This window comes from Symphodus melops (genome assembly GCF_947650265.1).
Source record: "Symphodus melops genome assembly, chromosome: 16".
Lineage (NCBI taxonomy): Eukaryota > Metazoa > Chordata > Actinopteri > Labriformes > Labridae > Symphodus > Symphodus melops.
Genome location: NC_136706.1, coordinates 5,667,427 through 5,691,427, shown reverse-complemented (window position 1 = coordinate 5,691,427; position 24,001 = coordinate 5,667,427). Strand labels below are relative to the sequence as shown.

General features: G+C 41.8%; 1 protein-coding gene across 9 annotated transcripts in view; it reads right to left on the bottom strand.

Annotated features, from left to right (window-relative positions):
• Positions 1-24,001, bottom strand: part of add1 (adducin 1 (alpha)) — a 28,843-nt gene that overhangs the window by 3,846 nt on the left and 996 nt on the right. Inside the window, exons 2-17 of one of the 9 annotated variants that reach the window (XM_079364891.1) lie at positions 13,323-13,531; positions 12,727-12,889; positions 12,222-12,373; positions 11,576-11,656; positions 11,285-11,434; positions 11,028-11,171; positions 10,760-10,858; positions 10,294-10,467; positions 9,576-9,926; positions 6,805-6,900; positions 6,592-6,684; positions 6,225-6,242; positions 5,325-5,411; positions 4,164-4,320; positions 1,974-2,063; positions 826-859 (exon numbers count right to left, since the gene is read on the bottom strand). In XM_079364891.1, coding sequence (XP_079221017.1) covers positions 826-859; positions 1,974-2,063; positions 4,164-4,320; positions 5,325-5,411; positions 6,225-6,242; positions 6,592-6,684; positions 6,805-6,900; positions 9,576-9,926; positions 10,294-10,467; positions 10,760-10,858; positions 11,028-11,171; positions 11,285-11,434; positions 11,576-11,656; positions 12,222-12,373; positions 12,727-12,889; positions 13,323-13,531 — 2,098 coding nt within the window. The other 8 variants (XM_079364892.1, XR_013780910.1, XM_079364887.1 and 5 more) reach the window with 8 other exon arrangements.

Here is a 24,001-nt window from a genome sequence, read left to right as displayed (position 1 = left end):
CTAGCATGAAGAAACTATAAAGACCAGAGAAAACACTGCACGCCACTCTTCATTTTACTCTCTCATGTCTGTCAGAACAGAGTTGAGGCCAAACTTACAGACAGATATAATGGACACAAAAAAAACACACAGAAAGGAGTAAAACTCAACCATCTTTTAAGCTAAACTAACAGCGAGTCAGCAAAAAGCCACCAGCAGCAAGTTCGGTTTGAAAGCCACACTCAAAGAAGCAGACACCAGATTACCTGGTAATGGACTCATCTGTAAAACAAACAACATTTGCATTACCTGATTTTTTTCCATGAAACAAAAAAAAAATAGTGTCATGTACATACACTGTTAGAATGTGCATAAGTGCGAGAGGTTGGTTTATTTGAATGTGAGTCTTTCAAAAAGGGAAGAAAAAGGTTATCTAACTTAAAAAAAGGTTTAGAGAGTTGAGGTTTATTTCAGGAACTTCCTCCTCTTTGTTTAATCCAGGTCACTCGCATTTGGGTTTATGAGAAATAAGACTGAGGAAAACGTCTTATTGATGTGTCTTGTCATTTCTTTTCTTGGCCATATAGACTTCAGTGAATCACTGGAAATTACAAGAGAAGGAGGAGCTCTGAAATAACCCCATCAACCCCAAAAAAGAGATTTTAAGGGTTTCAGACGACAGATTTGGAACTGGCTGAACAGTCTCAGATCCCAGACAGAAAAAGGTTAGTTCAGAATACAGAAGAGCTCTACAAGTGAGGCCATGCACATAAAAAAGGGTAAATGATCAAAAAGACGGGCATGGAGGGTGGCGGGTAATTAGGAGTTGGAACAGTACGTACTTACTATGGCAACAGGTACTCTTTTGTATTTCCATCTCCTGATTGTAATCGCAGGCACAAAGAAGAAAAAGCACAGGTAGAAACAAATGTCTATGCAGATCAAACCACAAGCACTGTGTTAAATTAAAAAAAAAGGAAAACAAATGTGAAATAGAGAGAAAATAAAAAACACCAGCGAAGAAATTTAAGAAGAATGGTTGGGAACCATTCTTAGTAGACTCCAAAAAGATGGAGAATGGAAGTGAAGGGGCAGGAGATACTGTACATAGAGACATATGTTATAAAACCACATTTCAGTTATTAGATTACACCTGCTATCAAAGCTACATATCCCTTAACTCCCTCACATGGATTATGAATTAACCATTATCCAATAAATTTAAGTGTAGGATTAAATCAACAAAATAATTAGGTCCTCGCATCATCATGGATGATACGGTTAACAAAGGTGTAATCCAATAGTAATAAAGACCAAGAGGGAAAACAAACTTTAAAGAAAAGTTTCAAACTGCAAAAATAACGTGCAATAAAAACCTCAAATACCAAAACAATATAATTTTGTGAACATTTTTCTATTCACTATGACTGTCTCTTGAACTATTTCCTGACACCCCAACTAAAAGCTGCTGTGAGGTGTTTTCTGCCTCATTATGAGCTACAAAAGAAAAGTAGGCCATTAGAATAAAGAGGAACTATCTGTGGAATTGCTGAGGCAGGGTAGGTGTCAAACTAAGTGATCAACAGCTTGCTGAAGATGGAGACTGTTTACAATTTCCATTGCAAAGTTTAAACATGTATAGAATAAAAAGGGCTTTATCCACAGGGGGCGCCAAAATCAACATATACTAAACGTTCCTCACAGAAGCTTTAAAATTTAAGCTTAATCTGCACCTATGATTTGGAATCTATTATTGATCCAGCTCAACCTCTTGGCCTGTTATTACACAAAACAAAGAACACAACAACACCTGTAGTAGTATTATTAAAGACCACAACACAAACAAACTTCAAGACAAACAGGCAGATGGAGGAGCTCAAGTCTCTGCATTCTTTCTGTAGACCCTAAAACAGCCAAAAACCGAGCCGGAAGACTGGAGGAACCCATGCTGAACCAGGCGAGCCAGGTGTGTCGGGTACTTCAGGTGAACCTACCTTCTTCTGCTCTGACTGGGGTGCTGGGCGGCGTGGTGGCGGGTTTCTGGCCTCTGGGCTCCTCGTCAGGCTCTACTAGCTGCTCAGGGTCTGAACCAAAAAAACCAGCAAAAACTAAAATCGTGAGAATCTTTATACCACACATGAGAAGGTAGTAATTAGCATGAGCATTTATTTACAGGTTAAGATTTTGATTGTAGGCAAAATTCTGAATCTTAAGACAACACAAAAGGGAGGAAAACAAAGAGAGCCGATCCAGGGAGGAAGAATTAATCAGGAGAGAACCGCAGAAGCTTTTAAAGAAACCCCGATAAAAATCAACCTTAAAGCTCCTGTGGGGAGTTTTTAACCAATTACAAAAAGGACTGACACTTGTATAAATTATTTTAAAAGCCCTAAAGAAAGCCAACGAGACGAACAACTACAGAATTAATACTTTCTATATCGTTATTTTTACAGCCTATGACCACTGCTGTGGGGTAACTATCAGATAAATTGAGTTGAACGTGTTGCATATGCAGTCTTTTTATACAATTTGCACGACAAAGATGAACATTTACTGATGTGATTTCCTGCTTATGAATTGAACGAGCAGGATGGCATTCTTCAACAGAAAACACAAGTACAAGACAGGAGCAACAAAGAGATAATAACAGGTACTGTTTTGTCCACAGGGGGCGCAAAAATCAACACAAACAGAAAAGTTCCTCACAGGAGCTTTAAAATTTTCTCATGAGGCAGATAAAACTAAATCTTTTCATGAAATGATTGGCAATCAGTCAGAGGCACAGGAGGGAGTGGACACCAATGGAGATAAATTCAGGAGAGATTAGCAGGTAAAAGAAGAAGGAGAACATCCTTATTGATGTCCACACAGGGGAAGCTCTGATTGGATGACTGAGTTCAGAAACAGTTTCCCTGAGGGTTAGCACAGCAATCCACTGCAAAAGCACTTCTAGACCTAAGGTGAGAGCACCTCAAAGAGTGGAGGCGTTGTTTCAAATCTCAAAATTTGCATCCTGTAACTGCTCAAATCCTCTCTACTCAGCCCCTCGTCCAATCAAACCTGGAGAAACAGTAATAATCTGCTTAAACTCGGATGCCTTTTGCACAAGACATCAGAGAGAGAGAGAGAGGGGATGATGAGGGGAAATCAAGCAAGGCTCTGAAGATTGAACTCTGGGTAGGGATTGAAAACAATGGCAGCAGACTCCAAAACCCTCAAGGAAAAGGAGAGGACACAGCAGGCAAGGATTCCCACACTCCCAGTGCAGACGGGTCAAGCCTGAGCAGGAGGAGGGGGGAAGGCGGAAGGCCAGATTTTAAGGATGACTCCGCTTCATCTGGTTGTACCTGGAGCCCGGTCTGGGTCTACCACTGGCTCCTTGCTGAGGGCTCGCAGCACGGCGCAGTGGAACTCCTTTTGTGGGGAATCTGGAGCTGACACGATCTTTTCTGCGGACGTTAAAACTTCGTCTACGACTAACTCTGCGGTACTTTCGATGCTCTGAGCTGGCTCTGCCTCACTGGAGGGGCCCGGCTCAGGGGTGGCTGCAGGCGGAGCTGGCTCTAAGCTGGGAGAGTCGGCTGAAGACTGTAGAGGTTGGGAGTCAGACGCTTGACCCCTCGGTTGCTTTTCAGGTTCAGGACAGGGAACATTGGAGGCTGATCCCTCCTTACTATCATCACGTCCCTGCACTGTGAATTCATTTGTGTGGAGAGATAACATCACAGTTTGGCCTACAGAAATTCATTCGGTTTTTACATTTCCTCGATTACAAGTATTAAGTTTCTCTCAATTATTCTTATATACTGGAATAGCTGCAAAAAAACTTTAAAGTATGACAAATAAGATCAGAGTTAAGTGAACATAAGTAGGTAACTGCTCAAATAATAACTCTTCCTTGCACTGCAGACTCATATCAGTGACACCATTGTGTAATTTTCATTTCTTGAAGGAGGTCAAGCTCGAGTGCTTGAAGGAGGAGGAGGTTAAATCACAGACGTTATTTCCTTCATTGTTCACTATGCAAAGTGATGTACCCAGAGAAAGGTATTAAAAGTAAAGTGATTGAACACTTCTCTGCTGTGACATCAATGCTGCCTACACTCATTATCATGTACATCTATAATGATCACATCAGCATCGAATATAGCAAACACTTGTAGCCATAGATTCTGACAGTTTACCTTCAGGCCCTTTCTGCTTCTGCTCCACCTCCTTGCGATACTCCTCCAGCTCCTGGTCGGTGAGTTTGGTGAAGGGGTTCGGACCCTGCTTGGTCACGATGACCCTGGGCTGGTACTCCTTCTCAATGATGGCCTTGGAGGCGGTCACCAGCTCCCCCTGCAGGACACAACGAAGAAGGACAAAGAGCACTGAGACGTCCTGGTTCAAACAGACTGCTGACTACTTAAACTACTGCAGTTAGAACAGCTGCTGGATTTGCACAAAGGCAACATTTTGACAAATGTGAACAGGATTCTTAGATTAGATTATGCAGAACATGGCCATGTCTGAGCACCAACATGTGCTGTGAAGATAGAGCTATCAACCTACGGCAAACAGACACCTTTAAGAAACATCCTGTTGTATACAAAGAGCCTTTTTATTTGACATTCATATTAAATAACATTTCTACATAAAAACTAAACAGAGATATGAGAAGTATTTTAGACATTTGTGCATCATCAGACACAGAACAAGAGCACAGCCATGGATCTGACCTGAGGAGGTTTTTATCAGCCTGCTGCTCTCGACCTGACTGACTCCAACTGCTACATCTACCGCCCTTTTTATAAAGCGTATAGAGATAACTTCAGCTGGGAATTTTGTGCCACACAAATGAAGATTGAACCCACAGAAAAGAGCCAAAGATCAAATATTTCAGTGTTTCTCAGAGAGAAAAAAAGCTATATTATGGGGCTGTCCTGAAATGTAGATTAATTTGTCAAATTTGTTATTTTTTGAGACATTATTTTCACACGTTTTTCATTAAAAGGCCTTTTTTTCGAACGTGGCGAAAACCATCATCAGTGGATCTGAACCCTCCCGTCGTTACTGCTCACATCGACATGCTAAATTGTGATTTGAAATGGTCTCTTTGCTCTCCCACAACACAGTCATCCATCACAAAGATCCCATCAGGCGAAAGAAACCTGAAATCTAAAGGTTAAAAAATATCAGAGAAAGAAAGACTAGTGTAGGTCACATGACCATACGAAAAGAAAACGAGTAGAACGGCTTTATTCTAAGTCTAATTTTCCCTGGATTCACACAGGCCTATCTGCAGACTGACGGGAGAGGGTGAACTACAGGTGAATAGCATTCGTGACTGAAGTAGCAAGTACCTTTCTAATTGATCTAGCAGGACTATAGGACCCCTCGGACACATCGAGGCCATCAATAGTGTCTGTACAGTCAGACAGAGGGGCGTCCTGCAATAGTAAACCCAGTGAGGGGGGGGGCACAAGCCATCTCTTGAAACACGAGCACATTAGAATCATCGGTCTGTCGAGCAGGCATGAAAGAATGTGTGCAGGCATTCAGGAGCACCAGCAGCTCTAACGTGCACAAAGGTGGAAAGAGTACGGACAAATGCTATTATTGAAATATTGTGGAGAAAATTTGACTTGAAGCAACTCTGAGCAAATGATATTCATCATGGTCATCAGTGCCATTTCAATAAGAGACGGAAGAATTATAATTATAATTATAATAATAATTCCACCTCTGCACACACTCATACCTTACAGACGAGGACGTGCATGCACAGCGAGGTGGCTCTACAAAGAGAATTGAGGCTGTGACAAGCAGAGAAGCGACAGAAGCAGAGAGCATGCGTCGTAGAGAAGAACTATCCACACAAGGGGGGCTTCATGCAACAGCTTGGGCTTAACAGAAGCACGTGATTGGCTGCCTCGGTCTTACAGCTGCGGGGTGAATTTGGACCTGAAAGTAGCTCGACACTCTTTCAAATAAAAAGTGAATCTCTTTTTATTCTTCTTCTGCATCTTACAGTGTTTTGTTTTCATTTCCAGGAAGTTTTAAGGTTTTTTTTATCCTTCTCAGATGGAGATGGAGAGTGCATGCACAGAAATAAAACAATACATCTGTTATGACCATCCTCGATCCTCAAAGGAATGAGCAAAAAAATTAAATTAAAAAAAATCATGGATAACTATGGACACAACCTGAGCTGGCAGGTTTGGAGAGCAGAGTGAAGTTACCTCGACCAAAACACTACTCACCTGGAAGAGTGAATGTCTCTGTGGTCAAAGAATAATGTGACAGTTACACAGTCACCCCACCCCAGTCACTCTCTGTCAATAGCAGTGAAGTTATTCCTTTAAAAACTGATGTCAGATCAGATTTTAAAGAGTGCATTTTGATTGCATCTAAATTATACCATAAAAAGTTGAATGTCCAAAACAACTTCAAAAATAATTGAAGTTTGAAGCATTTCTACGTAACTGGGTGACTCCAGACCTGGACTGAATATGATGGTATTTTTCAGTTATTTTAACTGTGTCATGATCTGATCTTTTTGTTTGGATTCTTTTCCAGGTCAGGAGAGCTGTTGTTTGTTTTTTTTGGCGGAAGACTTCACAGACTGACCTGGTTAAAGGAGCGTTCCACCCCAGTGCCAGCACACAGAACCTGAGACTGGGGTCCCGCTGTCTTTATGTCCTGCAGGTTCTGCTCCCGGATCTAGAAACCACAACAATTTACTCATAAACAACTAAAAAACACCTCTGGTTCCTTATGAGCCTCGACATGTTCTGTGTTTCACAACAATCAAAGTCAGTAGGGGGGGGACATGTTTGATACCTTATTCCTCATTTCCAGCACGTCTTTTGGATTGGTGTTCATTGGGATGAACTGATTGGCTACGGCAGCCTGGCGGAGTCCTTCTTCTTTTGTAAACTGTAAACATCACAAGAAGTGTTAAAAACAAACATCTCAACTCCAATTCACGACACCAAAATGCAGGAACAGAAATGGCTTCAGACAGTATGCAGGCTTCACAATACAAGAGTCATGCTGAACTGAAATGGATGGCTGTGAAACGGTTTGAATGTAAAAATGTGAACCAATGATGATGAGGCACATTTAATAAAGGGTTAATTTTGTACACAAACCCCCCCCCCCCCTTGATATTAGATTTCCTCGATGCAGTCTTGTGTTTGCTTTGACTACCTAAACTGATCTGTAGTGTTGACATGTTCCTAAAAACTATGGCAACACTCTCACAAGAGAAATTCAAGTAAAAGAGCCACGTCAACCAGTTTAGGTCTTCTCCATTACATGGACTTCTTATGGTCAGTCAGAAAACGCTCTTCACTCCCAGATGACTTTGCAGCTCATGTCAAAGTTAAGCAACTGACACAGCGGTTTCAAAGTTTTGAGCAAAAACTAAGAAACCTTTAGAAACATATGTGCTGCACCTTAATGTTTTATAAAATCTGCCAAAAAAAGCTACGCTTGGTTGACAATGTGCCTGAAATCCTGTCTGCCCTACGAGCAGTGTTGCTGAAAAGCAGTTGTGCACATGTGCCAGATGTGCTTTTCACACAGAACCATACCAGGTGGTTTTATACAGGAAAAAGTCCACTTAAATAGGAGGTGGACATTTTGTCCTTTTGCATTCACACATGCAGCTCGACCTGATCTGAAAACGTTCCAGTTTCATGAATGTGTGAAACTGATAAAAAAAAAAACAACAACAACAACAGATAAAGCTTACAGTAGGATGTAAAGACTAAAGCCCAACAAGGTATTTGAACCACCTAAATCCATTTGTCATCATCATTGATGTTCTCTTCAAAATAAACAAAAAGAAGCACACTGAAGACCAACTGAAAGCATCACTGAATGACAAAAAAGGTTAAAGGGGAGTTAAGGGAGGCAGAGGTGAGGGGTGGGTGGTGGCAGGAGACGAGGGAGGGCGAGGTGAGAGGGAGAGCTGGGTGGGTGGGGGGGCTGAGATGATGAGTTTGGCTTACGAAGCAAGAGTGGCAGTGAGGGGTGAGCTGGCATCACCAAAGTCATTTCCCAGGCTAATACACGACAACAAGGACGACAGAGATAAGAGAGAAAAACATCCGAGGACACTCCACGCAAAAAAAAAAAAAAATCAAGGGGCATCTCTCCTCCAGGGGTGAAACCTCTGATTTTCCCCACTTACTGTTTGTAAACCTGGTAATGCTCAGCATGATTGAAGGAAAATAAAGCCAGGACCCTTTTCTGAATGAGCAGCGGGTGAAGGTACAAATCAAATCTTCAGCTTTCATGCAGAATATTTTGTTGAACCTTTTCAAACTCGGCATGTCATTCGCAGTGAAAAGCAGAAAGCTCATGACTCCATTCTTGTGGGGTTTTTTTTATTTATTTTGAAGCTCGGTTGGTTAGCTTTCCAAACGGATGAGGAAGGGGTTTCTGGATGGAAGTAGCCGGGTTCGGGGTTGGATTTTGAGTATGAGATGAACATGTAAACACGATATACTCACTGAGAAAGAGTCTCACAACACAACATTTCCTACTTTCTCAACAGAAGATAATTGATTCAAAAGTCAGGTCAAATTCAACTTTTTCTTTCTTTTTTTTTTTTTGGAACAAATTCACTCATGCAGGCCTCAATTTTTTTTCCAGCATTTTCCGGGAGGGAAACACAAACCAGAAATTGGAGAGTAAAAAAAAAAAAAAAAAAAAAAAAGAGGAAACGGAAACATACAACTAAAAGAAGTTAAGATCTTTGAGAATTTTAAAAAATATATAAATAAAGGCTGCACAACTCTTAAGTTGTCATTGTGATGGAACAGTTATCCTTTCATAAACATATGTCTATGATGTATCTGGTATTTTTTATGTAATTACAGATCTTCAGACGGAGACATGCCACATCTCGATTTTTTAGCAGGCAGTGTTAATCAATCTAAATTCCTCACCAGCAGCCCACAATGCAAGCTTACACTTTTTTGGGGTGGTAAATAAAGGTTAAAGGACTTAAATCTAGCAGTATTTGCGTTTCCTTTCACCAGAGCTAACTTCAGGATGCAAAGAGAAAGAGGGCGTGTATTACAGCGTGGTCAGCGATTGGGTGGTCATCTTGACTTCCCACATCCACCTGCCCACTTCAGGACTCATGCCACACCCCTGCTGCCCGCTCCTCTGGGAAAAACATCAACACCAACAATGCATTTCACTACTACACATGCAATGGGGCATGCTGGGAGGCAGCTGGCCCGGCATCGTGAAGCGTAAGTAGATCAGAAAGAGAAGAAGAGAAAAGTGAATCAACAGAACAACCACAGCTCTGCTTTGACGTGATGAACTGAGGGGAGTTAAGAGCATCTTAAAAGGAGGGTTAATACAGTTACAGAGTGAGCCTGAAGAAGACTGAACGTCTCTGAACAGTAGCAGAATACTCACTTACTTCATTAGCCTAGCAGTTAAATAAAGAAGGCTGAGCTAAAGATGACAGATTGTACTATACTTTTCCTCCTCACTGACCCCAGAGCTTCAGGATGCCGACCACCTACCCATTTCACCAAGAAGGTAGCTGTAAAATCTAAACTATGAACAGTAAGGTAGGCACAGACCAAGCAGTTGGTTATACAGCTTGGCACGCAGACACCAGACGAGAGAGACTGCAGCAAGGGTTTGACGTGATCATGTGTTATGTTCGTCCACACCTTAGGCTTCGACTTGGGGCTGCTGCCGTCGGGCCCGTCCTCGTAGGGCTCGTCGGGCCGGCTGCCGGCATTGACCCAGCGGGTCTTGTCGCGCTGGCCGCGCTGGAAGCTGTGTTTCAGCGGGGAGCGAGCGCCTGAGTCACTGTCCTCGCCGTATGAGTAACCACCGTGGGCGGAGGAAGCGTTCTCTGCGTCACTGTATTTTTTACCTTTGTCTCGTAATGCCGGGCAGCGGTAAGGGTAGCCCGTCCTGTAACCCTGGAAACAGGAAGTCAGACATTAATAAAAAGGGCTGAGCTAAGGTTTAGTGCAGAAACAATCGTATTTTTAAATGAAAATGTTGTTAATAAATAGTCCGACAGAGGAAACCTTAAATTTAGATCAACTAGATATTAAGACATCATATTCATTTTCATTAATTCAGAATAGCAGGAAGAGGAGAGTTTGACTCATACACACTCCAGTCAGCATGTGGCGAGGAGCCAATGTTTCTTAATTAACCTTTTTTTTTTTTTTTTTTTTAAACTTTTCCATCGCCCTAGGAAAAAAAAAAGAAAAATCTAGTTTCTAATTTAGTCCCACTCCTTTGAAAAGTTTGACACATGGCCCTTTTCTTTCTTCTTACCAGGTTGTCGAGCATTCTCATGAGAGCCTCAAACTCCTGCTCCCCGACTTGCCACTTTGGGTGTGTGGATGACCCATCGCCGGCTGGCTCTGGCACCCGTGGGCGAGCCTTGTATTTGGCCGGGTCCAGCATCACCAGATTGTCCGGCCCTCCAGCGCTGGCCAGTGTTCGCACCTGAAGGAAATTTCGGGGGGGGGGGGGTAGGTAGAGACAGACAAACCACGGATAGGATCCATGTAACAGACGGAAAATAAAGAGTGGACATGAAGACACACACACACACACACACACACACATTAACACAAAGAAGAATGAACATATATAAAGATGTGGAGACACAAGGGGACAAACACAATCGTTATGATATGCGCAGACAAACACGTGGTAGTACATAACATGTGATATGCCAAAGTAATAATTCAAGACTTTTTATGAAGTCACATCAGAGGGAACATGTTTCACTCACCTGGATCTCACAGGCGGTTACAAGATTGTGGATGTAATAAAAAGCTTCCTCCACTGTTTCCCCGACTGACACCAAGCCGTGGTTTCTGAGGATGAGCACCTGAGACCGAAAAAAAACACAGACTAAGACAAGCACAGCAAAACTCTACAGCTCTTTATATGATGAAGAAATGTTCATGCTAATGTGAATTCAGCCTTTTTCTTTTTATAAGTTCAAACATTATATTAGTTCTGAAGCAATCTCTCTTTCCATTTAGTATTTGCATTACCTTGCTGTTAGGCCCGATGTTCTTCTGTATGAGAGTACTTTCCTCCTCATCCACCAGTATGCCGTGGTAGTCGTGATAGGTCACTTCACCCAGAGACAGAGCCTCGGGTGAGATCGGCAGCAGGCCACATTTCATGGCCGACACCTGCAGCCAAACAAACAGGCCTCACAACATGAGACATCCCTGACACAAAAAAAAACAAACAAACATGCTCGTGTTTGTTGAGTGGTTTACACTTTGTGCACACAGTCCCTCACCGCAGCCCCCGCAGGCGTGTGTATATGCACGATGCACTTCACATCGGGCCGTGCAGCGTAGATGGCAGAGTGGAGAGTGAAGCCGGCCAGGTTGACTCCGAGATTTGTGCTGCCCCGGTCCACGATCTCACCCTGAGGGTTGATCTTCACCTGGAGAGAGAGAGAGAGAGAGAGAGAGGGGTTCATGTCAGTAACTTTCAAATATTTACTTTAATGTGCGTCTCAAGTGAAAATGTTTTTTTGTTCATTGATAGAGATGCAGAAAAAACACACATTCGTTCAGATTCTTACCAGACTGGAAGCAGTGACTTCACTGTACAGGAGCCCAAAGGGGACGATAAGGAAGCGCTCTTCATCGGCGTTCACCCTGACCTAAAAATATAAACAGAAAAGTGACATTAGATTACTGTATTACATAGCATGAAGAATAAACGAAGAAATCCTGATTTAAAAGGATATCTGTCAGGATATAAAGGGTTAAAAAGGTCAATAATAACAGTCAGTAATGCCTCAACTGTTCATCTCATATGGCATAAATAGAGGAGAAATAGTTTAAACACCTTCAAAGCAACAACTCACACAGCTGTATAAAAATGAAGAGAAAAAAAAAACGTAGGGATTTTTGGTTTGTTTGTTTCTTCTCTTGTTATTTTAGAGACGTTCTGTTTCAGTGCGACGATTCTTTGACACCGTCAGAACACCCGAAGGAAAAAACACTGGGAAAGCGACGCCTGCACAAAACCCTCCCAGGCTTTGTTTGAGACAAAGCAAATGTTGACTGGCTGGCAGTTTTTTTTAGTTTACATGTTGGTACTGGTTCCCAACCTGGGGTCCCGGGCTCTTTCTGCTCTGTGGTTGTCAAAATTAGATTTTCGCACGAGATGGCAGACTCTGTCAACATGGTTGGTTGTGTATTAAAGGAGGAGGTGCATCTTACTGTGAGGTGGTTGTAGATGAGCTCAGACCAGCCGAACAGATCAGCGAGCCGATAAAAGGCGGCGAGCTTGCAGCGAAGCAGCTTCTCGCCCTTATCATATGAGATGGAGTCTGAACCACGTAGATCATTCACTGGAGTCACCATACCCAAACCTTTATAAAAAAAAAAAAAAAAAAGATAGATAGATAGATAGATAGATAGATAGATAGATAGATAGATACTTTATTGATCCCGAGGGAAATTCAAGTATAAGATTAGCTTATATGAATTGTGTGTTACAGTAATGACAGGAAAAGGACATGCTAGAGTAATTATTTATAAACTACAGAGCTCTGTATGGGAAAAAATGTGAAGCTCCATTCTCTTACTTATTAATACAGACATGAAGATGATGTCTGCCCACTCAAATCAAAGATGTTAACTTCCCCAGATGCTTCATTACTCATCATGAGAGCAGACATATCAGAGCTGGGGTCAAAAAGTCACACAAGCTCATTCTGCTTACTCATGTTGAGCGCAGCCATGCCTCCCTGTGGTGCAGCTGGATACATGGAAGGCATAGTGGTGGTCATGAAGTCTGCGATCTGCTGCAGAGCCAACAGGCTGGTGGGCGTCTTCCCCTTCTTCAGCTGATCCTGGATCATCGTCTCCAGCTCATCACAGAAGGCCTGCCGGTCAAAACATGACGACACACACACACGCACAAAAACAAAATCAAAACACACAGATCACAATGACAGCTATACATAACGGGACATACAGAGTGCCTCTTAATGACATGTCAGCACTGACCTGAACTGAATAACATTAAAGCTCAACTCTGGGACCTTTTTAAGCCTCGGGTTCTTATCATAGAAACAATAGCACTCTGCACAGAGCTGCTCTCTGTGCGGGTTTTCAGCTGGTCATAGTCAGACTGCTGACGAGGAATAATCTGGATCCATCATGTGATGTTAAGAGGTCGGCCCTTACACTAAATGAGGCCAATTCACATTTTTCATTTCTGGTAAATGCAGAGAGCTTTTCTCTACAGTGCCTGTAATGCATACTGGATTTGGCAAAGTTAATGAACAGTTGAATGAATGCGTCTATAGCACTGACCGGGCTCTGTAGTATCATGGACACCCTCTTCCTCTGCTCCATCATGTTGAAGTCCTGCCGCAGGTCGGGGGCCATGTTTCTCTCCCTCTGGTACTCGGGGCTGCTCTCATCCACCCGGTCAAAGTACCGCTCCTTGTGAGGGGCTGTGGTGGGAGGGGGGGCCGTCACCACGCCGGCTCCTGACTCTCCGTTCATCCTGGCCTGGCCTCCTGCAGACAGAGAGCACCAGAGTTCAAATCACTCATCTATACTTCTTTCCATACATTTCTACTTAACACGTGTACGTCTCATGTGTTTTTGGTAGGATGAAGTGTAAAGGTGTGTTCTGTGTTTCAATTGGCTGCAAAAATAAGAAATAGCAAATATTGTCAAGTATTTAAAGTAAACATTGTTTTGCAATCTGTATACTACCACAAAAAGAGATGAGATAAAACAACCACGATTATAGATTGTGTAACAGAATTAAAAAGCCCATCATTTTAAGACTTTGATTGCAGATTATTTTGCTTTAAGTTTCTTTTTAATGTATTATAAAGGGTCATTTCTGGGCCCTGGTTTAGCTCTGATTAAAGTGCGTGCCACATCTACAGATGTTGCACCCCAGGGCTCCACCTCAAGGACTTAAACCCTCGTCCTCCCAGCCTTCCGCTGCATGTCATCCTCATCTCGCTCATCCCTATTTTTAACTCCATTCACGGTCCTGTCCTATGGGCAAGAGGACGCATAAAACAATCCTTCCATTTAAAACAAACTTTCTGATGATTAAGATGCTGAAACGGGGACAAAGAAAGTGGAAATAACTATCGCCTATCATTGAACTACAAAGCCAATCACACAACACACTTCCTGTCCAGATCATGTGACCAGCTCAGCTCAGCTCGGAGGGGTTTTGATTGATTTCTCCACTGTGTTTCCTGGCATCACGACACCACTCGGCTGTCAAGGATATGCAGAGTTAAGCAGGGGGGGAAAAGAAGCTGCTCACAAAAAAAAAGCCAAAAATCTTAATTATCATATATCTTTGATATGTTTTATTTTTTCACTGTATGCTTCTGCATCAATAATCAACACTAAGCCTGAACTTTATAATTCGTTTCATGTTATTGACATTGACAGGGAGCGATTAAAGACACAGAGAGGATAAATAGATTTCCTATAGTTCCAGCTGGACGGGTGTATACGTGGATAAATAGCCTCCTGTCTGTCACAGCACAGATTTTTCAAGGCCTGACTCTGAAGGACACAGGCCGACTTCTGAGCATAGGGAGGTGTGTGTGTGTGTGTGTGTGTGTGTGTGTGTGTGTGTGTGTGTGTGTGTGTGTGTGTGTGTGTGTGTGTGTGTGTGTGTGTGTGTGTGTGTGTGTGTGTGTGTGTGTGTGTGTGTGTGTGTGTGTGTGTGTGTAAGCATGCATGGGTAATGAGGGGAGCTCTGGCAGAAAGCGATGCAGCCCATTAGACCACATCAATACAAATGTTCAGCCAAAACCACCATGACAACTGTAGACCAAACCCAAAGCATCCAGTATCACACTGAGCGCCGGCAGAGTCTTTTTCTGTCTCTGTCAGCTTTAATGCGACTTCTGGAGAATTTCCACCACATCAAACAGGACATTTTCACAGATCTCAGGTCACCTGTTCAATCAAAGCTACTTCTGTTCTTTGTTTATATTGTTCGACTAAACCTAGTCCAACAACGTGTTGTCCATTTTCTCTTTAAATAAAAGGATAGTAAATTATCACAACACGGGAAGATTGTAAAAAGATTTAAATGTTTTCATGCTGACTGGATAAACTCTAAATACTTCTTTTATGCGTTAATTGTTTTCTTTCACTACACAAACAATAGTATTTGATGAGTCCCACAGATAACTTCGCCCTTTAAAAAAACACATGAAAAGAAAATGTTTAAATATTTAATTGAAAAAAAAGTTAACAAAACCATCTTGTAAAATTCAAAACTCACCTAACTTAACAAAGCTAAAGGCATGCTAAGCTAGGCTAGCTACATTTCAGCAGTTTGACTGAGCAACTGAATCCCTACGATTTTAATCCAATAAAAACTGATGTACTTCAACAAGCAACTTTTTTAGCTGAGGCTAGCAATGGCTATATCAACAGCTAGCTTAGCTTGTTTTAAATTTTGTTTTTAGAAGCACTAGGCAAGGCGAGTTTATTTAAAATTTATACAACACCTTTTCGACACCAGGCAATTCAAAAAACATAAATTTGTCCCCGGGTGGCAATTTAAGGCCACACAGAGCAGAAAATGAACGACAGTGCAGCTGTACTAAAAGTTTGACCAAAAGTTCAAAGTTCTTTACGCATGCACAAAACTCATGTCAACATTTCACAAGATAATAATAAAACAATAAATACAATTCAAGGAGATAATACAAGTGCAAAAATGACCGATGAAGAAGAAAAGGGAACTGTGAAAAATATTTAAATATTTGACATGGCTCCAAACAAATGAGAGGAGGAAAGAAAAAGTCCCTCGTTTCTCACCGACAGATTCAGTAACACAACCTCTTTAAACACTACAATTACATATTATTAGAAACTACTGAAACTAATGTCGTATAAACTCTAAGTGAAAAGGACAATTTTTTTAACATGAAATAATAATCCTTACGTTTTCTGTGTCCGAAGAAACTCCAAGCTGTGCCCAGCGAGGAGGCAGGAGAGACGGACGGTAATGTAAAACTTTTCTGCCCTGACTTCCTAAAACGAAATCCTCGCTGCTTTTTTATTTTAATCATGATTGGTTACTTTAATTTCAACAATAAAAGGGAAAAAACTCAGAAAAACTAGCTGCTTTCTGCTCCTGCAAACCCGTCTCTAGAATGGAAAACTCATTTGTGTCCTACTGCTGAGATTGGGACATCAGTTATTGACAGAAGAATAAAGACTTCAGCAATTAGCTCTGGTGCCAAACGCTCTCATTAAAGACACAGAGTCCCAGTCCCCAGCCCGTTATTAATACAAATCTATCTCAGTGCACAGCAACAAACAACAACCCAGAAACACAGCTGAGTGATACTGGAGAATGAACAACAACCTCACATAAAACAACTTCAACATGAACTTTAAAGTCACACTGAACAGCTGGATTTGGTTATAATGACACGGTTAGCATGTCTCCCAGAACACTCTCTGCAGCCTTTTAAAGACAGACCATGTCAGTCTGCTTCACGGGACGGTGGTCTTAATACTTCTGGGCTGCTGGTCTGATCTCATTTACTTCAGTCTGACTTGGTCATACTACATTGTCTGCCTGTTGTTCATGCTGCTGGAGGCAACATAACAAATCCAACTTGCTGCTACTGATGAGACATCTAAATTAAAGTGACAACCCCTGAAGCGGTGAGAGTGTCATGCTGTTCCTGAGACTCAATGAGAGGATAATACACTTGTTGAGATATCTGTCTGAGAGCGGAGGGGATACAGACTGAGGATGGGGATAGAAACCTGGTTCCAGAAGGACCTGCTTGAGAATTTTTGCATCTCCTGAAAATTAATAAGTTTGAGCTTTTTGTCACTGCTTACGGGTCTCGTGTTACCAAAAACATTATGTTATTATGTAAGAGTCATGTTTTTTTCAAATCAAGTCACTGGTGCACAAACATAAATCAAATGAATAATAACGTTTTTGAATTAAAATCGAAATGCCAGCCAACAGGTATATCAGTATTGTGAATTAAGTTGAACTCAAATGCAGCATTGATTGCCTACGGGTTGGAAATATCCATCAACTGGCTGCTGCTGCAAGAAGCATCCTCTGTCCACTCAAAGCAGCTGTAATCACCCACATGTTCTTACAAGTCATGTTGTTAATATGGTTAAATCAGCAGAATAAAAGCTAATTAGCTGAATGAGGTGATATATGGTGTGTTCAAGATCGCCTCAGTAAAACAACTAAAAGAGAAAAAGTACATAAAAGCACGATATGTTCAAAGATAACATCAAGAAAAAGAAAACTTAGGTTCTGGTATGAACTTGAATACATCATACATTTGATTGGATGACAATTATACCAGCTGTGTTCTGTTGTCGTCTCATATTTCAAACAAATCATAGAAAAAGATCGACCAGATGCATTCATGAAAAAATAAAAATCTGGAGTTAAATTCTGGTCCACCAGAAGGCCACGGTGCCTTGTTCTGTTCACTTCATAGACAAATAAAAACATTGACATGAAAATGTACTGATTCTGGAAACACTGGCTTCTTGCATCTATTGCAGGTGAGAACTGACGCTTATGGTCCAATGCTTTGTATATAATATAGGTGGGACACAAAATGATCTGCACTTGAAAAACCATTTCTCAAAACAGTTTGAAGTAATTAAATAAAAGCCAACAATGGCTATGATCATCAAGAAAAATGTGTTTCAATGTATTTGTTTTTAGACTCTAAAACTAGACTTTATTTTTAGACTTTATTTGAGTGGGGAGAAATAAGTCCACACTTGTTGATCATCATTAAGCGTATTCACTAATGAGACTTTTACATCTGGCTCAGGAAGTGCAAAGTTTTGTGCCATTGATTTATAACATTTAGAGGTTCATAATAAATAGAGGTTTATGGCCAAAAAAGCATTTCACTAAAACACTACACCAATGTGTAACCTGATCCTTTAAACATCAGTCCCAACAGACTCCAGCTCTGCAGTGAACACTACCACATGATCTGCTGCTAACACATGAGCGGTCCAAAGGCTGTAAACGTATTTCTAAAACTAAAGGATGGAGAAAAGAAGAGCAGCAAAAGCAGGATATAAGATGATGTGAAGCCTCCAAATGTTTCCTTTGCAGAATAACCATCTAAATATCAGAGTAAACAAAGCACAGAGACGACCGGAGGGAATACATAATGCTGTGATGTGCATTGACAAAAACGGAGGTGCAGTAAATCCGATCGATTGCACTGCTTTCTCGAGGAGACTTTGTTTGAGCTAACCTCTTTCCTGCTGCACTCTGTCTGACCACAAATGTCGCTGAAAACATCCAGCTGGGCGTTACTCGACACCGTCCACACCATGTTTATTTCTAATGGACCGTGTAGCAATAACAACGGCTGCAGTCGCAGGAAGTGGCTCCATCCATGCCGAGTGTCGTCATCTCACAACAACAGACCCACCCCTCACTTCTTATCTCCTCAGATATGGTGGTGCAGGGGCTCGGCTATAGCCTCCACTCCTGTTGAGAGTGCAATCGCTATGGAAACCAAACACATTACCATGGAAACACCGGGCAGCCTTTGCAGATCACAAGTTATGTAAGAACAGCTGAAGGCCTAAATCACGATGCAAGCCAGTCAGCGTCACAAGACACACACCTTCGAAATCGTTTCACCTCACAATCCAAACATGCCGGGAAACCAGTGGACCACTGTGCAGGCGTTTCTCATAAGACAACAGTCAGGGAACTTTAAGAAGCAAAACAGTATTTGAAGGAGGATTTAAATGCACACGTCTGGTGTGAAGGTCACAGAAACAGTTTTTTTTTTCTCCTCTGTCAGGATGGTACGAAAAACTCCACTCTGGAAATGTGACTGTGCATCGATGAGGGGGGTCGAGAGTCAGGACCAATCACAACAACCAGAAAGTGTTGCCCTTGTTCACCTGAACCTTTTATGGAAGAGAAATACCAAAAGGGAACATTCAATAATCAATCAATTGTATAAATGGAACATCTCGTGTCAGCCGAAATATATTCATTGGAAAGTACTTTGTCCAAGGGAGTGTCTGGAGCTGAAACTCGTGCAACACCCTGCTAATGTTGGGGGAAGGTTTTTACTGTCCCCATGTGTTCCTTCTCTGCACTGTTTATCACTAAAGGACAACCACAGGCACAAGGGGGGTTTATCTTCTCCTTCTTTAAACAACACTGGATGTGCGGTTGAGGGACAGAGGTGTAAGCAAACACCACAGATCAGAGCAGAAATGTTTTTTTTTTAATATATTGGATTATCTACTTTGTTCAGCACAAGAAAGACAAAGAGTAAAAGTTGACACCCTCCTGCAGAAAAACAAGTCGATTAAACAGAAGTCTGCTATTAAGCCGCTCTGACTGACAGCAAGCGTCACATCGTCGGATATTTTCTTTTGTACCAACGGACACGGCGACATGGAACGTTTGGCAGCTTCTGCACAGCGAGCTACAGTCTACAGACATTTCTCACAGTGGATGTGGAGAACCCTTGATCTGGATTCATCCACGCGTCTCTAAGCAACTGAAAAGAGAGCGGATGATGAATCGAGCAGCATATTCATAAAGCAGAGTGTTAAACGAGAAATGAGAGGACGTTTGGATTTGTAAATGTGACAACCAAGCGTTTTAGATTTGCTAAAAGAAAAAAGGTCAAGAAAAGGAAAGAGCAATCTGAGGATGAAACGCACAGCACCTTTTTTAAAATAGCTCCCAGAGGACACCTCACCTAACCTTAACTGTACTACAGGTGCTCACTGTGCTGCTGCATCAACAGATCTGCCACTATATCTCTCTAGCAGAATGAAGGATGTGACTAAATGGTTAAAAGCCCTCGCTATGAATACAATTAGTCAATTACACAAACTATTTATATTTTTATATGTGGGCTGTCATGCCAGTCAAAGTCTGTGCTCAAACTGTAACACAGCCGTCCAGTCAGGGTCAGGCTCACTGACCTGCCAGCATACAATTCTTTATATGACCATTTTTGCATCATAGAAAGAAAACAGGGCAAAATGAGGGCTGGATTCACGACCATTCAACATTACCACCATGTTTCTAATGATACAGAGCTTAATGCAAATGGGCGAAGTGTCCCTTTAAGTTGTGTGCAGGGAGGCTATGTCATCATGAACTGGCATGCAGACCAGAGAACTGCCTGAACACATCCAGCACAGGCATGTGGACGTTAACCTGCAAGGAGGACTGAAGGCTGGTGGTGCTAGCACTCACTGTTGATGTTAGCCAGACCCAGCTAACCAATCTCACATCGTTTTCTGGCAGACAGTTTTTTTTTTACAACTTTTTCTGACCTTTAGATTAGTCAGTCTGATTTTCAGTTTCTGTTAAATCAACGAGTAAATGAGTCACTAAGATCCCCCTGTAATAAAGACCAATACATTCAATAAGAACTTGGCTTGAGTAGAAAAAGTCTTCATATTTAGTTAGAAAGGAACTGTGTACTTTTAAAGGCAAAAGGGTTCTTTAATGAAATCTTTCACTTTACTGTCAGTAAAGGACAGAGAACATGGCTGCACTCAAACAGGAAAATGAACAGGATGCCGAGTGACCGGTCGTTTTGGAAAACTGGATCAACTGATGTTTGAACCTGCGATGACACAGCCTGATATGTTCTCGTCATTCTACACAGAGGACGGACAAAGAGAAAGGTAGACTTGCTGTATTTTTCAAAGCTTTCTGAGACGTCTTTCAAAGAGACGGAAGTGTAGATGAAATGCAGCTCTGTCAGCATGACTAAGCTCTCCAAAAGAGAAAGAGCTCCATTTAGTTTGCTCCCAGAATATGCCAGTCACACAACATGCACTGAAAAGATCATGATGGTGTCCAAAATGGTCTCAACGTCCTGCTGTTCGTTCTGTAGCAGTTTTACAAACACTCAAGTCTCTATATATCTCTGAGCTGAATGCCAATCATTACTGAGGACTAAGAGTCCACCAGCAACTGAGGGGGGGGGGGAAGATACCCTAACTACTTTGACGGGTAGGAATGCACTAGATGCCATTTCAACGCTGCCCTCTGAACGATCCTGCAGCCGACGGTAATTGACATACACAGTGTAGTAGTTGTAGTTTCATGAACATCGTGAGCTGCTAGCAGACAAAGTAGAGCAGTGTTTCACAAAATGAGGAGGCAACAACGCAAGTGTTGACCTCCCAACTGAAAGTGAAGCGGGAGTGAAAACGCAGATCACGAAGCTCCGTTATAAGTTCTCCTCCGATCACGCATCAAATACATTTTAATGAGTAGAAATCCATTTTCACAGAACTCATATGGACAAGTTCTTAGTTTTAGACTATTCAAACAAGTTCCACTTCTACATATTTAAATAAGTGAACAGTATATCAAGTTAGATACAACTGATTATCTTTTTTTTTTTTATAAACAAAAATACAGCCCACATCAGTTCTTAATTTCAAATCCATTTGGTCTATTAAAATGATAAAATGGCAGAAAAACAAACATCACGACGTCTTCAGTCTGAAGTCACGTCCAAAATTCCTTGAATTTCCAGCTCACCTGAGCCCGACCAAAACGGTTCTATCGCAGTTTTAAAACATATTGAGGCACATTGTTTCTAATATTACAGAACATGCCGTTCCCAGTGTACACTTGCATACTCTTAAAAACTCTTTTTTTGTTCAAGATTGAAGCCTTTCTTTTCTTTAGATGGTCGACAATCAATGCCTCAATACACACTGAACAAAGAAAAGGTCCATTTTTAATCTAGTTCTAAATTCATCCAATCGGCAGCCATTTTTATAATCTGTGAATTTCTCCCTCTAGAACAGACGCTGGTTTAAGCCTGAAACAACAACACAGTGAGTCTGGTGGTGAGAACACATTCTTCGTGCAGTTGTCCAGACGACTCTTGAACCCACTACGTCTACATTACTTTACATTCCACGCTGTCGCTTCATCAGCTGGTGCAGGTATTAACGCTTGGCCAATTTCTGATCGCTCGTGGAAACAGAAGGAGTCTGAGGCACGTCCTCTCAGAGCAATCTGTCTGAAAACAATATGAGACAATCTAAACACAAAACGCAGATTACATTATTACATGAAGATTAAATGAAATGCAGCTTCCCTCTGTATCAATGACGTCAAAGCCAGTTTAGCCTCTTTTTGCATCTGTCCGACAACAAATATTGACTGTTTGGGCTCGCTCTCCAAGCATCCTTCTCAACTGTCAGAGGGGAGCTGCTTTTTTTTCAGATTTGTAAATTCACTGTGCACAAACTCCATGGCACTACTCAACACAGGCTGCTTTCACACTTGCACAAAACTCCTGACATTTTTTTTTTGGGGTATAGCTGCATGTGTGAACACAATGGGTCAGATCTTTCACTCCGAGATGATCCTTTTTCCTTGTGAAGTAGGAGTGAGCTGGTGAGAACGCAGCGGGAAATAATCAGTGAGTGCGATGGGGTGGTGACATTTACGTCCTGCTTCAGGTGCTCGACGATAGCAGCAAGCGGATTAATATGTTCTTCGTTATTTTCGTGACATTATCTACAGGATGTGTCGAACTACAGGGAGCACGGATGTAGAGGAACCTTTCAATACTCACAGAGATAATCTTCCACTGTGAGGTGCATGTGTGAACAACCAACAAGGAACATTTCAAAGGCCGTCGGCTAAGTTGGAACCAAGCTAGCAGAGAAACAGAGGACGCAGCAGCTAAACATCCAAAACGTGACTCCAAATTACAGTATTATCTTTCTTTGATGGATTTCTTTTTTGATAAAAAAAAACAACCTTGAATGAGCTCAATCATAGTGGAGTTGATTAGGCTGAAAGTCTGCATACAAAAAAAACTGCTCTCTGGACAAATCGAACATGCTGTATAATTTGGGTATCAAAGAGAAAAAAAGAAAACCTATTTTTGGCGACCAAGGTCAGATCTCACACTGAAGTGTTAGCATGTGAGCACTTTAGCTCAGGGGTTATCCGTCTGTTGCATGTTTGGAAAGAGTGGCGGAAGATCTGAAATAACAACCGTGCCTGAACACTTTCCTGGTCTCACACTACTATCGTATTTGCCTCTGTAAGGCATTACGCTAGCCAACTATTTGACCCAAACATAGCTACATATATTGACGTAATCTTAAGTGACCTCTGTGGTGTCAGTGAAAGTTTAAAAATGACTGTTTTCACATTTCTCAATGGAAAAAGGTCTGCTGAAACCCTGCTAAGTGACCACGTATGGGGAGGAAGGAAGAGAAGAGTGAAATAGAGAATGGACATGAAATGAGGAACACATTTTCAACTGCAGTGCAGTCAAGGGTGTGGGCGTGGGGAGTGGGAGTAAAACAAACACTCAGAGCTCAGTATCTAGAGCGAGTGTCTATCTGTGTGTGAAGTGGGTGGGGGCGACACATATACAGTCAGACTGTCAGAGCTGAGCTCCCTCCTTTGGGGAATTTCGCTCATTCTAACAGAATGACCAAATCCAGGGAGTTACCGTCCCTTAACACACTCACAGACAATTTATGTTGGCAGGTTGGCGCTGCTAAACCTCATACAGTGTGGGCTGCAGGGGGGAGGGGCTTTAAAGAGGACTCCAGAAAGACACTACTAATAGTTATGTACTCCCAATTAAACAGCTCGTATGTTACCATAGCCCCATATTACCCCTACTACAGGCTGCAACCTATACGTCAGTCAATTAGTTCATCCACTGCTATAAATAATCATTAGGGCTATTCAATGTGGGGGAATAATGAGGAATTAATCATCATATAGTTAGTTTTATGTGGCAAAAAGTACAAATCTTAAGGAGAAGCATTAACTAGATCATGTGGCAGAAAAGCAGCAACAATTTATACAGATAACAGCTAATATTTGTACGTTTCCTTCATGGTGGACTTATTAATGTTGATTAAATATGTTGCATTACCTCCATCATCAGTTAAGTAGTCATTAATGTTATGACATTATTCTGTTGCAT